This window comes from Sphaeroforma arctica (assembly GCF_001186125.1).
Source record: "Sphaeroforma arctica JP610 unplaced genomic scaffold supercont1.39, whole genome shotgun sequence".
Classification (NCBI taxonomy): domain Eukaryota; class Ichthyosporea; order Ichthyophonida; genus Sphaeroforma; species Sphaeroforma arctica.
The window spans coordinates 176,024-190,164 of record NW_014040519.1 but is presented as its reverse complement, the minus strand read 5'-3'; the positions used below and the strand labels follow the sequence as shown (position 1 = coordinate 190,164).

The following is a 14,141-nucleotide window of genomic DNA, read 5'->3' as shown; positions in this document are numbered from 1 at the left end:
AACACATTAGCTCAACAGCACAGACGCACAGACGCACTGAACTGTATTAGATTCAGAGAAGGGCATTTATAGGTTCAAGTAGAACACAGAATATTTCAGACATAGTTGGGTAAGGAACCGAATATCAAAGGTGACGTCAATACGACCGAACATCACAGGTGAAGTCAATACGACCGAACATAACAGGTGACGTCGATAAGACCGCACATCACAAGTGACGCCTGTAAGACACAACATCACAATTGACTCCTGTAAGACACAACCGTTCGATATAGGACCGAACATCAATATATCATAACACGTGTCAAATAGAAGCTAAAATCTCATATGAGAATATAAGTTTAGCTAAGATCACACACGACAGAATATGGGTAAGGAACCGAATATCAAAGGTGACGTCAATACGACCGAACATCACAAGTGACGCCTGTAAGACACAACATCACAATTGACTCCTGTAAGACACAACCGTTCGATATAGGACCGAACATCAATATATCATAACACGTGTCAAATAGAAGCTAAAATCTCAAATGAGAATATAAGTTTAGCTAAGATCACACACGACAGAATAAGATTGTTATCCAATGTGAGAAAACATGTCTAAAACCATACGTGACAAAATAAGTATGACAAACAAACAACAAATACACCTTCCCAATCACAGGAAGGAACGCAACAAACTACCGCACAACACATAACAGTAAACACTTCACAGGGAAGTGCAGCAAAGCGTATTTACAACGAATTATTTTTTACGTTACTAGCAAAGACAAGGGGGGTGAAGCGCTCATTCGGACGAATATAGCACAAGTCTTTATTAGTAACCTGCGACACAACACAGACAACTCAAGATGTCAACAGCAACCAGAGCAGGGGTGTATGGTGGTGAAGGGAGTGACGCTAACGCGAATGGCGTGGACAAAAGCCAAGCAGGGGAGCCAACCCCAGGTAGCAGCTCGAAACTACAGACACCTAATGGGGTACTCATCCAGGCGTCAGCAATGCGTTTAGAGATAGATAAGAGCATTTGTGAAGGCAATTATTTCCTGTTCAGCTGATTCGTCACCAAGCTAGAAGGAACAGCACCTGTAGCTATCGCTAGTCTACAATGAGAGTGGGCATCTACTATTAGCAACCTGAGCGTCGCATGCCTCTGGTCGACACAGAGCTCAGAAAAATATACGATCAAACCATTAATGCGTGTGGGGATGACGAAGAGGATGAAGCGATTCAAACCAGTCAATACATTAGTGATCTAGAAATCATGTCTTCACGCTTATGTGACGAGGTTAATGAACCAGCACTATCTAAACTACAAGAGGCCTCAGAATTTCCGAAGTTATCGAAAGATAGTTCCTTCAAAATGAAAAATTGCGAAGACATTACAGAGTTTACTCCTCAATGTATCGACCTGTTCTTATTTAAGTCCATGTCACTATAAGGTAGCGAGATACAAGGCACTCGTGTACTATTGTCAACAAGACAAAGTAGACGTAATCGCAGACAAACTGCCTGATGGAAGTAGTGGTCATTTATCAGATATGAAACAAAATGTGTTCTACTCTCTTACAGAAGCATCCATAAGAGCGGTAGCAAATGTGCAGGCGGACCGAATATACGGAGACTAAAAGATATACAACTCGAACATGGTCCACTCACACAAACACAGAACGCCACTACCTCTGCCCACAAGCGTCACAGACCAGACAATGGCACACCAAAGCGCACCAATACAATACGACAGCCCCATGAGAAGAAAGGGGCGCGCAAAGCACGTGCATGTCCTTGTTGTAAGGTATCACCAGCCCCACATCGATTTAGCCAATGTCATATGAAGACACCAAATCAAAATGAGAAGGCTGATGAGCGTGCCAAGAATGATATGCAAAGCACGACTACCTATTACCTTAGGAGCTAACAGATAGCGACGACTCCTGAAACAATTGGTGGACAGAAGCAGACCTGATTTGAATGTAAATACAAATAAAGAAATGTTGTTAATAAATGCGAATGATTTAAATTACTAGTCTTTATCCTTGCTTTCCTTACCACGAGACCAAAGATTACACATTATTATACAAATAAATGGCAAACATGTAGACTCGGGTGCACAACGCTTATGTATGGACAAATGTAGGTAACTGAACTGTACCTACGTAGAGTATGGAGAGGATTGTAGCTGAAAGATACGAGCCAAAGGATACAATAGTCCTCTTCTCAAGTACGGTTTTCTCATCTAGAAAAGGTCCTTCAGCTGAGAGAACCGAACTGAGTCTTTATTTGTGTTTTCTAGTTCACTAGACTTGGGTTTCTACTTGAGTGTTTCTCTCACACGCGGAGTCCCGGTATAGCTTACCGGTTCTACCGCTAATATTTCTGATAACTCTAATATCAGGAATATTTGAACCCTAATTCCAATACTCAATACTTGATGATTCTGAGGTTTCGGGATTTGGATTGGCTCTTTAATAATCTGGTCCCTGGATGCGATACCCATCAGTCAGAGCGCAACCAGGCTATATACAACTAACACAAACAAATGCGAGAATACAAAGAACAGGGTCAATTCAAGTATGTGACATTAAATATGGAGGAAGGAAATCCTCTCAGTGTTCCGAAGTGTTGGGCCTACCAGATAAGGAGGCACCAATACTTCAAGGAATGAACATTCTTCCATTCGTAGGTATATACATAGCAGGATTGATAAATCTACTTAAAAAAACAGATGCAAAATAGGAATCACTACTCACTCCACATGAGGAAGACCAAAAACACGAACTAGAAGGGTTCAGAGAGTCACTTGTAGACCTCTTTGAGGCCAATGCGAACATACCCCCTGACGTATATTGTAACCTGCCAGGCTCTAAAGTCGCAGCGCCTGCAAATGAAATCAATGTTAGACAAAATAGACACGCCAAAGTAAACCTATACCATATAAATATATCCCACAAACGGATGAAAATGTGAAGATGTCACCTATATAAACGAACAACACCGACAACGGTGAACTTACCCTTCTTATCTACAGGAGAACATGACCAAACAGGTCTCCTGAAGAAAGTCAGATCATGTTTGGACTTAAGCGAGATCAATTATCAATATAAACAAGGCAAATTCGTTCTTCCAAACATAAAGAAAGTATTACACAATCTACAAGGAACTCATATCTTCTCGAAACTAGATCTCGCAGGAAGGTTCCATCACTTCTTAGTCTATGAAGCAAACCCACACTTCTTCACATTCTTGTGAAGAAGGGCGGCAATGCTAACTCAAGTCCGCGCCATTCGACCTGGACTCACTCACAGCACAATTCCAAAGAGTCATCTTAAAGCAATGAAACGATTGAATACAGCCAACTTCCGACTCGATCACAACAAATGTGCCTTCGTGGCCAAAGTGGTCAACACTCTAAGAGTGAAGGTCACCACACAAGGACTCAAAGCTGATAAAAAAAAACCCCCCCAGAAAATAATGATGGACTGGCCACAAACCAGAACAAAAATAGATCTGCACCGAATAATATATGCGTGACCATGTCCCCAACTTTGCCTGCACAACTAAACAGTTCCGCAACCTAATAAAGGCAAAATGTATCAAAACATGTTCATGTTATGGATACCGGAACTTTTAACGAAGTGGGAAAAACTTGAAGAAGCCATCGCGAGCAGCGACACTCATATCCAGCTGATGGGGGACCGTTCCAGATCATGAACGACATTAGTGACTATGGCATAGGAGGATGTTTATTTCAAGTCTAAGATGGAGTCAGAAGATTTTTTTCTATACTATTCTAAAGGCCTGAGCCCAGCCTATCAACGCTATGGTACAAACACTAAACAGCTACTAGAACTGGTATACAGTCTCGAACATTTCTCTGAATACATCAAAAGAGGATGCATAACACTATAGACAGATCATAAAGCGCTCACGCAAATGAACAATCAATAGATGTTACACCCAATACTAGCCAAATGGATAGCAAAGACATCCCACCACCATTTTTCCATCATACATGTACCAGGCAAGAACAACCAGATTACAGATATTTTCTGTCATGTCTACACGAATTCACATTTAATATCAAAACGTCGGAGAAATTAAAAGACGCGAACAAAACAACACACAACAGCCAAAAGTACAATACCCTGGTAATAAACATGCCCCTAACCATATCAGCTATAGACTTAATGCTACACCCCAGATTATATAAAGAAGCTGAAAGACTGCTTGAGAAACTCACAGTAGATCTGTTTGCATCAGCACGCAATGCACACACAGATAAATACTACAAAAAAAACCAGAATGCGCTCATACAGAAGTGGGCACAGAAAATTAAATGGTAAATGCATGGGCAAACCCGCCTTGGGAACTCATACTGATGTCCTCGACACATTCATTGAAGAGGCAACCAGCATCACGATAAGTGTACCTTACTACCTAAATGCAATGTGGTTTCCGAAATTCATGTATTTCCTAGAAGAAGAACCGATGCTAATGGAAAACACAAACAACACGTCACGAAAGCGTGTGGCAAGTCCCCATGAGGTGTCACATTCGTAGCAAAGATATGAGTGAAGTTTCCATACTTTGACTTAACGCGGGAACAACCTGTCATACACGTTTCAGCATCGCAAGCAGTTATAAATCTGGAGATGCATTGAATGAGACTAAATACGAGACACACGACAACATCATCGGGTAATACCACAACTTGGGACATTACACTACTGAGGAAACGGCAAATAAATTGCAAGCAGATGGATACGATTGGCCACAAATATAACAACATGTACACAGATACATTGAAGGGTGTGTACCGTGTCTCAAAAATAAAATTCACAAAAAGGGTTTTCATCCCTTACAATTAATCGCAGCCGCTTTTCCAGGAGACAGAGTTCGAAGGGACACCATCAACCCACTATTGGACTCAAAAAAGAGGCCACACATATGTGTTAGCTCATCATATGTAATACTCGGACCAATGATGGACAAATCAGCAGAAACTGTATGTAGCACGCACGCTGGTTCCAATAATGTGCGAACATGGGTTCCCACAAATCATACAGACAGACTAAGGCACTGAATATGTTAATGATATACTCTCAAAAGTCATTGAACAAGCGCCGACACAACACCTAGTCTCTCGCCCATACCAACTGAGAGACTACAGGTCTCAGGTCAGATTTTACAGCAAGAAACCATCTTTGATTTATGGAAGTCATCAAAATTAGCTCACTACCGAGAGCTAAGTCATCAGAGTTTGCTCACTCCCGAGAGCTAATCAAGTTGCTCAAATTACTCTCAAGAGTTGAGTTATTACTTTACCGACTTCCGAGAGCAGATTTAGTTTCTCAACCGATTCCCGAGAGTGGATTAAGCCTGTCAACCACAACATATTAATAATAGCTGCGATTCTATGTGAGTCACAACCTATGCGGAAAGGCATCATGTGATCAGCGTGAGATTTAGTTGCAGCGAAGTTGAAATAGAAAAACATCGAAGTGTTAAAGTGTTCCGCAGGTGTTAAAGAAAAACCCCTTACCCTGGCCACCCCAAGCGGCTGAACACTAGCACAAACACCTTCGGTATAAAACCAAAGGTGAGGTCAGAAATAAATACATACATTTGCACTTTATTTAAAGTCTACTACATTGTACTCTAACACCAACCTAAAGTCTTAGGTGCTAACGAGCGATTACATAGAGACATCATACAATTGCTACGAAAATTCGTTGAACAAACCCCAGGCAACTGGTGCTCACAACTTCCCTTCGTACAAATGGGTCACAATCTGCGCACATCAAGACGACATAAACCACCGAGATTTAATGTGTACTTTGATCGCAGACAGAATCAACTCCCGGACTACAACGCAGCAGTGAACGCACCCAGTACGACAATATCATGGGAGGAGCGACTGCAGAATCTAGAAGAGGCAACCAGGCCACAACTATACACTAATGCTGGGCAATATCAAGAGAAGACGCGCAGCATACGATCAAAAATACCAAAAGAAGTTTGTACATTTCCAGGAAGGGGACATTGTCCAGGTTCATTATTAAGTTGACATGAACAAAATGACAGCACCCTATGGCGTGCCATTCAAAATAGTATGCAGGGAGGACAACGTATATTTTGTCTGTAGCCTTGATGGGACTAAGGCCCCGGAATATTCTAACTTGGTCAGTGATGAGCTAAATAGACTCGTAAAAAAGCCAATGCTCCGGAAGAATTTACTTTCCCTGCAAAACAGTATGCAGGGAGGGCAGCAGATATTTCGTCTGTAGCCTTGATGGGACTAAAGCCTCGGAATATTCTAACTCGGTCAGTGATGAGCTAATTGGACTCGTAAAACAGACGATGCTCCGGCAGAACTTACTTCCCATACAAAATAGTATGCAGGGAGGGCAACGGATATTTTGTCTGAAACCTTGATGGGAAGCCCTGGAATATTCTAACTCGGTCAGTGATGAGCTAATTGGACTCGTACAAAAGCCAATGCTCCGGAATAATTTACTTTCAATAACCAAGTACAACCATCGGAGAAGACTCAGTTTTCCTCGATACTCGACCACAGGCCGTCCATCCAAGTGGTGAACGTCCCAAGAGTACCTACTACAATGGACACATGGGGAGCGAACCTAGACACCTGGACGCATGAGTCAGACATCGCAGATGCTGATGTTCATACACTATATCTAACGGCAACGAGTACTTATGAAAGATCAGTGAGTAAAAGAAAGCGCACGAGGCGGGGGGATTAACCAAGTCTCACTGATACCAAGGGACACTCCCACAGTATTCACCTTGAAGTATGCTCCGCCCACATACCAGAGGGATAAGGACCAAAGACTCGGTTGTAGACCCACCATTGAGATGCGTTTTCCTAAGCCAAGTTGAGATCAACCGAGAGCACCGGTCAAGACCGACTCCGATTAGCATGGTTGAGAACTCCCGTCACAGTATAAATATTAAATTAGGTAATATGTAAGAATAGATAATGGTGGCAGGTTTTTCATCTTAACCCCCTAAGGGACGAGTTTTCCCTGTACAGAAACATCAATCTCTAGATGATCTAGTACTGTAGGATATCAGTTTATCAACCTACTCAGGCTAAGAAGCACAAAGTTGGGGGGCTGTAGCACCAGATGTTGGAGCGAATTTAACCCCCAAACTAACCCTAGAGATATTTGGTATCAGAGTGTCAGAGTGTCAAAATGTCATGTTAAGCAAATACAGCGTGGCATACATGCCATAGAATATTGAGACTATGTAAATATTAGACCTGCAATATGATAATAAACTTACTTTTAAATATATGTTCTAAGAGGTTATGGGCATACTTGGTACCATACTGAGAGACTACAGATCTCAAGCAAGTTTCAATAGCAAGAAAACTCTTTTTCTTGAATAAAATCACAGGAGTTGCGTCACTCCGAAAAGCGGATCAAAGTATTAACCACATCATGTTAATAATACATTTGCTCCTATGAGAGCATTGCTCCGAAAGCCGATACCTAGGAGAAATTTGCTCTGAAAGCCAAGCAACATTGATTGATCGGCGTAAGAGCGAGTAGCAGAGATTATGCTATAGAACAATATATAAGTGTTAAAGTGTTCTGCAAAAGGTTTCTCATACTGACCATATGAGTTTTCACCCTGGCCAACCTAAGCGGTTGAACACTGGCACAAACACCTTGAGTATAAAACCAAAGGTGAGGTTGTAAATAAAGATATACAATTACGCTTTATTCAAAGACTACCATCTTACACTCTAACACATACTTTTTATTCAGTCGCTACCACCCAGGCAACAACCACCCAACCACCCCCGTACCTCGCACCAACATCTCACCCTCCAACTCAACCAAAAGGGGTCCTCATACCCCGATCTACTTTCACAAACCTCGATTCCGCCACAAGATTTCACACAAACTTCTTCCCTCGCCTTGACGCTTATCAATCCATCAGCCACGCCAACCAGCACCTCAACATACTAAACAAAATTCTTGACCGCGTCCTTGATCATGACAACCGCCCACCAGTGCATCCCATCACTATATACCTCGCAGCACATGCTGCTTTCTCAGACCTCGCAACCACACGTGCGATCGCTGAACGAAATGACGCGTATGCCACGCACACCACTGAATATAACACCCTTAGTGCCACTAATGACGCACACGAGGCCACCATTTACGTCCTCAAAGAAGAAAAGGACACCTTACTCGACAAACTCAAGGAGGCTCGTACACAGCGTGATGCCAACTCTACCTCCAACCTCGAAGAAATCCTCGACCAACTCCAGCAAGACAAGGACATTCTCATCACCAAACTCGAAAGCGCCCGCAAGGAGCGCGACGACACCCAAGCCAACTTCACTGCCTGCATCGCTGATCGCAACTCGCTGAACGAACAACTTGATCACTTTCGCGCATCCCCTCACCCCGACACATCCGATCTCACCGCCGACAACAAGCGCCTTCGCAAAATCCGCGATGATTCCGTCGCCGAAGCCACTGCCCACACTTACACTATATCTGAACTCCGTGCCACCAATGTCCAGCTCGAAGCCACCATCTTTTATCTCCGACACGAACACAATGATTTCCTCACTGCTACTCTTGCCGAAATGGATGCCCTACAGGTATCCCTCCACAACGCCCATACAGACATCGCGCAACTCAAAACACAACTTGACACAGCACGCTCTCAGCCCATCGACACCGACTCCACCACACTTCGTCACCGTCTCCTTCTTGCCGAGCAAAAGCTTCGCCGTATGGCAGGTCCTCAGACACCACCGACTACTCCACCCCCACACTCCCCCTCCGGTACCTCTCACACTCAATCTACGCAACAACTCCACAACCTCCCTGCCTCCCGCGTCAGCACTGCCAAAGCCTTCAAATACAATGACACCTATGTAGCCACCAAACTCACGGGTGATAAAAACTTCACTAATTGGCACAGACAGTTCAGACATATGATGAAAAAGCACGACGTCCTCCACACCCTACACCCCAACACTACTGCCGATGATGCCGAGCTCACCGTCGGTACTACGATCCTTTTCGAATCCCTTGGCCCCGGCATACCCGAGCAATATGACACATATATCTCGATCAACCCCCGAGTCTGTTCTACCAACACATATGCCAAGATTTTACCTCCGTCACAATTGGCCGCATTTGGGAACTCTTAGTGCAGCTCCTCACACTTCCACAGCAACCCTGCTTAGACACGACAGCATCGCTAAAGTAACTCTGCTCAGGGACCAACTCAAAGGCCTCAACACCACTACGCCTGAATATTACCATATCTGCTCCCTCCTTCAATCCCTGCCAGACAGCTTCCAGCTCGTCGCACAGGATATCATGGCCACTACCGACAACACATACACCTTTGACACCGTAGTCCCAAAGATTCGCAATCACGCAATCAATACCAGTGCAGTACTAAGGGGTCCCTCTCTCTATGGCGTAGCCAGTACTCGCTTCCAACCACGTAGTAATGGCACCGATACCCTCAAACGCCCACCCATTGGTATAAACCATACCACCGGTAACTGCGTCGCCTGCCACCAGCCTGGCCGCACTGCATATGAGTGTCCCAATATTACTTGTCGCCGATGTGGCAGCAAAGACCACAAAGGGAATGCCTGCACCACCACAGGAAAACTCACATGCGACCATTGTAGATACTCCACCGGCCACACGACTGAAGCGTGTATTCGCGGCAAGCGCAACTCATCTGCCGCTACCACCAACTGAGATGCCAGGGCAACGCGCGCCACCCAACCCGCCCCCTCCTCTAGTACCACCCTCCCATCCTACTATACTGTGCAATCTCTCACTCTGCGCGCGACGCCCCAACTCGACACCGCCCTCGCCACCACATTCTCCACCGCCCTCATCAACTCAGGGGCAGATATCTCCATCGTCACCTCCACCGATCACCTAACTGACCTTCAGTCCGGCACATATACTATTGAACTCGCTGGCGGATCTACTACCACCGCATACACACGCGGTACCATCCTTGGCCTCGGCCCTACCCTCGTGCTACCCACTGCTGCCCAACCTATCCTATCCGTCCGCAATCTCCAATGCAATGGCTATACAGTCACTTTCCCCGAGATCAACACACCCAATACTCCAGGCGAAAGTCACATCACCTATGGCACTGACACCATTCAGATCGTCACCGAGGCCGCCGGCCGCTACCAACTCAACGCCTTCCAAGCCGAGAGCCTCCACCTCCACCATGCACGCTTCGGACACCAGTCCACACGCACCACCAAAGCTATGGCTCTCGCTAACAACCTCCCCATCAAACCGCCATTAACCTACTGCAACGACTACCAACTCGCACCCGATCTCTTCGAAGACCACGTTCAAAAGCCCTTCGGCCCCATCGACATCGACTTGTTTTCATCCAAACATAACAAACAAGTACCCACCTACTGTACCGAAGACTTCACCGACAAAGACACGCACTATCACGACGCATACAAACAAAACTGGCATAAACCAAACAAGAAGCTCTACGGAAATCAACCCTAGAAAAATTTCCCCAAAAGCTGTCGCAAACTCGACAAAGACGCCGGCCGAGTCATCATGGTCTTCCCTGTGAAACCGCGCGCCTCCTGGTGGACACAACTCATGGACCACCTTCAGTCTCACGTCGAAATCATCCCATCATCGCCCACCACTTTCATCCGCCGTGGCTCCAATGGCTCCCAAGAGTTTGTTACCAATCCACCCTGGCTCTACACTGGTGTCGCCATTTTCGGTCCCACCAAATACGCCGACCCCATTGCCGCCGACCTCCAAACCGCCATTGACATCTCTATCCTCCACACCGGCAAACCTGAATGCACTTGCACCTCCTGCGCGAGAGGCAAGATGCGCAAGAAAGCCACTCGTAACAAGCCCCGTTCTCTTCCTGACATCGGATCCGAATGGCAAGTCGACCTTGAAGGGAAATTCGAAGAAAGCTACGGGGGCCACGCTTATACCATCCGCTACTTTGAACGCACTTCTGGTCTCGAATACGAGGAAAACCTTGAACACAAAGACGACGCCGCTGCCACCCTTGACCGCTTCTACACCTGAATTGAAGACATAGGCCGCCATCGCATATGCACTATCGTCACCGGCCGCGATGGTAAGTTCATTTCCGCCGAATTCAAACGGGTGAACTATCTACATCATGTACAAATCCTATACAACGGCACGGACGACTGTGCCCAACACGGCGACGTTGAACGTGGCCACCAGGCCAATATGAAGACTGCTCTCTGCCTCATCGCCCAATGTAAGCAGCCCCGCCATATATGGGCGGAAGCTAAGTCTCACGCAACCCCTAACCCCAAAATCTCTCCTCGTGACACCAACCCAGGCCGTGCCAGTCCCTACGAGCACTTCTTCGGCCGTAAACCCACCATCCATGTGCATGTATTACGAGTCTACGGCTGCATGACTATGTCTATTGATCATGGTAACAAAGATAAGCTCCGTAAACGAGTTCGCTTCGGCGTTCTCCTTGCTCGCGATCCCTTCTCCAAAAACCCTGAATAATACCGCATGCTCAACACCGCCACAGGGTGAGTTCATTTCCGCCGAATTTAAACGAGTGAACCATCTATATCAAGTACAAATCCTATGCAACGGCACGGACGACTCTGCCCAACACGGCGGCGTTGAACGTGGTCACCAGGTCAATATGAAGACTGCTCTCTGCCTCATCGCCCAATGTAAGCAACCCCGCCACATATGGGCGGAAGCTAAGTCTCACGCAACCCCTATACCCAAAATCTCTCCTCGTGACACCAACCCAGGCCGTGCCAGTCCCTACGAGCACTTCTTCGGCCGCAAACCCACCACCCATGTGCATGCATTACGAGTCTACGGCTGCATGACTATGTCTATCGATCATAGTAACAAAGAAAAGCTCCGTAAACGAGTTCGTTTCGGCGTTATCCTTGCTCGCGATCCCTTCTCCAAAAACCCTGAAGAATACCGCATGCTCAACACCGCCACAAGCCAGGTCATCACCACGCGTCACGTGACCTTCAACGAAGGAATCTTCCCATTTTGGCAATCACATGGCTCCAAATCCCGTCCCTATTTTACCGAGGACCAAATCTCCAAGGTACGTATCGTGACACTCTCCCATCCGTCCCCACGGATCCACAACGCAAATCCACTGACCTCGAGCCCGCACCCACTCACGAGCCACTCACCACATCCAGTTCACACGCAGAGGACACACCTTCGCCCTCCACCTACCCCATTTCGGCGACCTCCGACAACCCTGCACCCCCTAATCTCCATCATCGCCTCCAAGCCGCCACTCAGCGTGTCACTCGCCCTACAAAGTCAACACCTGCTGCATGGCAAGCGAACAAGGCACAACTTAGCACTGACGCACACCACACACAGGAACAATCACGCATCCTCGGCAATGCACACAATGACCAGCTACAACAACACATCCGTAAACGTTCCAACTCCCATGAACTACGCAACCTTCTCATCGACACATGTGACAACACACACCACACCGACATCCCTGCTATTACGTCCAACCCTCCTCCACTCACGCGCAAGCAAAAGGCCGACCAAGAGGAACTCGAGAAAGTGCGCAAGCATGTCTACAGTGTATGCGAATCTATACAAAACACACCAATCACCCCTACTACCATCAAATAAGCACTGAAATCCCCTAAAACTGACCTCTGGCGCGCGGCCATTCAATGCGAGCTTAACAGCCTCCGCAGTACCGGCACATACGTCATTTGTGATGCCATTGACCTCCCACCTGACGTCTTTCCTGTCACATCTACGTGGGTCTTCAAGATAAAGATGATCAATGGCGTCATCGACAAGTACAAGGCTCGGTTAGTCGTTCGCGGCTTCACACAAACCAAGGACGTAAACTTCACGGAGACCTACGCACTTACCTGCACTCATGACAGTATCCGCACACTCCTCGCTGTTGCCGCCGACCAGGACTGGCACACAGAGCAAATGGATGTCAATACCGCCTTCCTTCACGCCGACCTCGACCACCCGATCTACATGAAAGCTCCATCAGGCCCCGCTTAAATCGGCCTTGACCCTTCCAAAATTGTCGCCCTCAAAAAGTCCCTCTACGGGCTCAAGCAGTCCGGCAAGCTCTGGTTTTCTCTGATCCAAGTCCAAGCTCCTATCCTTTGGCTTCACCTAAGCACACACTGACCGATGTCTCTTTCACATCCGCACCCTCACATATAACTGCACGGTGTTTATATATGTCGACGACCTCATTATTTGCGGTTTTACCCGCAAAAATGTGGACATATTCAAGCGAACTCCTTGCCGTCTTCGACTGTTCCATACTCGGAGAGCTCACCTGGCTATTAGGCTGTCGCATCGTCACAAACAATATATCCACTAGCGTTGTCCAGACCTCCTACATCGACGAGGCCGTCTAGCACTTCGGCCTTGAGTCTGTCCACGCCACCCACACGCCCTTCCCCGCAACCATCCTTTCCGCTCATCATGGCCCGCCCTTTCCCTGCGCGTATCGCGAACTCGTCGGCACCCTCCTCTACCTGTCTATCCTCACCCGTATTGACATCACCTTCGCCGTGAACTCCCTTTCGCGGTTCCTCAATAACCCATGCGAGGACCACTGGAACGCCGTCTGCAGAGTCCTACGCTATCTCAAAATACACCCCACACTTGGACTCACATACGCAAAGTGTCAACAACCCCTATCAACCGACACATACATAGACTCAGACTATGCTAGTTACCCTGACACACGCCGATCAACGACAGGCTATGTCCTCCGTGTTTGCAACACACCCGTTATCTGGAAAAGCAGGCGACAGAAAACAGTCAGCAATAACACTGCTGAGGCCGAGTACTTTGCCGCCAGTGAGGCCGCCAAACACATACAGTGGCTACGGAACTTCCTGTCTGAACTCAAACCTCGCACCTGACAGCCCAACCACACTATGCTGCGATAACAAGTCTGCTGTCCACGTCATTACCAACACGGGCACGCTAAAACAACTGAAACACATCGACATCCGTGTACATCATATCCGCGATCTATAGGAACAAGGCGTGATTGACACCAAATAC

The 14,141-nt window shown here is 46.8% G+C and overlaps 3 protein-coding genes across 3 annotated transcripts; all 3 read left to right on the top strand.

The window, feature by feature from the left end:
- Nucleotides 1-854: 854 nt before the first annotated feature.
- On the top strand, nucleotides 855-1,061 carry SARC_01070 (hypothetical protein; the record flags this gene model as incomplete). The annotated part of the gene is made up of 1 exon (XM_014305235.1): nucleotides 855-1,061. The coding sequence occupies one exon, from the start codon at nucleotides 855-857 to the stop codon at nucleotides 1,059-1,061; it is 207 nt and encodes a 68-aa protein (XP_014160710.1).
- A 6,588-nt stretch (nucleotides 1,062-7,649) lies between these two features.
- On the top strand, nucleotides 7,650-9,208 carry SARC_01069 (hypothetical protein; the record flags this gene model as incomplete). The annotated part of the gene is made up of 2 exons (XM_014305234.1): nucleotides 7,650-7,718; nucleotides 7,814-9,208. 2 exons carry the CDS (start codon nucleotides 7,650-7,652, stop codon nucleotides 9,206-9,208), a joined length of 1,464 nt encoding a protein of 487 aa, XP_014160709.1.
- Nucleotides 9,209-9,380: 172 nt separating this feature from the next.
- SARC_01068 (hypothetical protein) lies at nucleotides 9,381-10,568 on the top strand (the record flags this gene model as incomplete). Its single annotated transcript, XM_014305233.1, has 2 exons — nucleotides 9,381-9,549; nucleotides 9,778-10,568. 2 exons carry the CDS (start codon nucleotides 9,381-9,383, stop codon nucleotides 10,566-10,568), a joined length of 960 nt encoding a protein of 319 aa, XP_014160708.1.
- Between the last annotated feature and the right edge of the window lie 3,573 nt (nucleotides 10,569-14,141).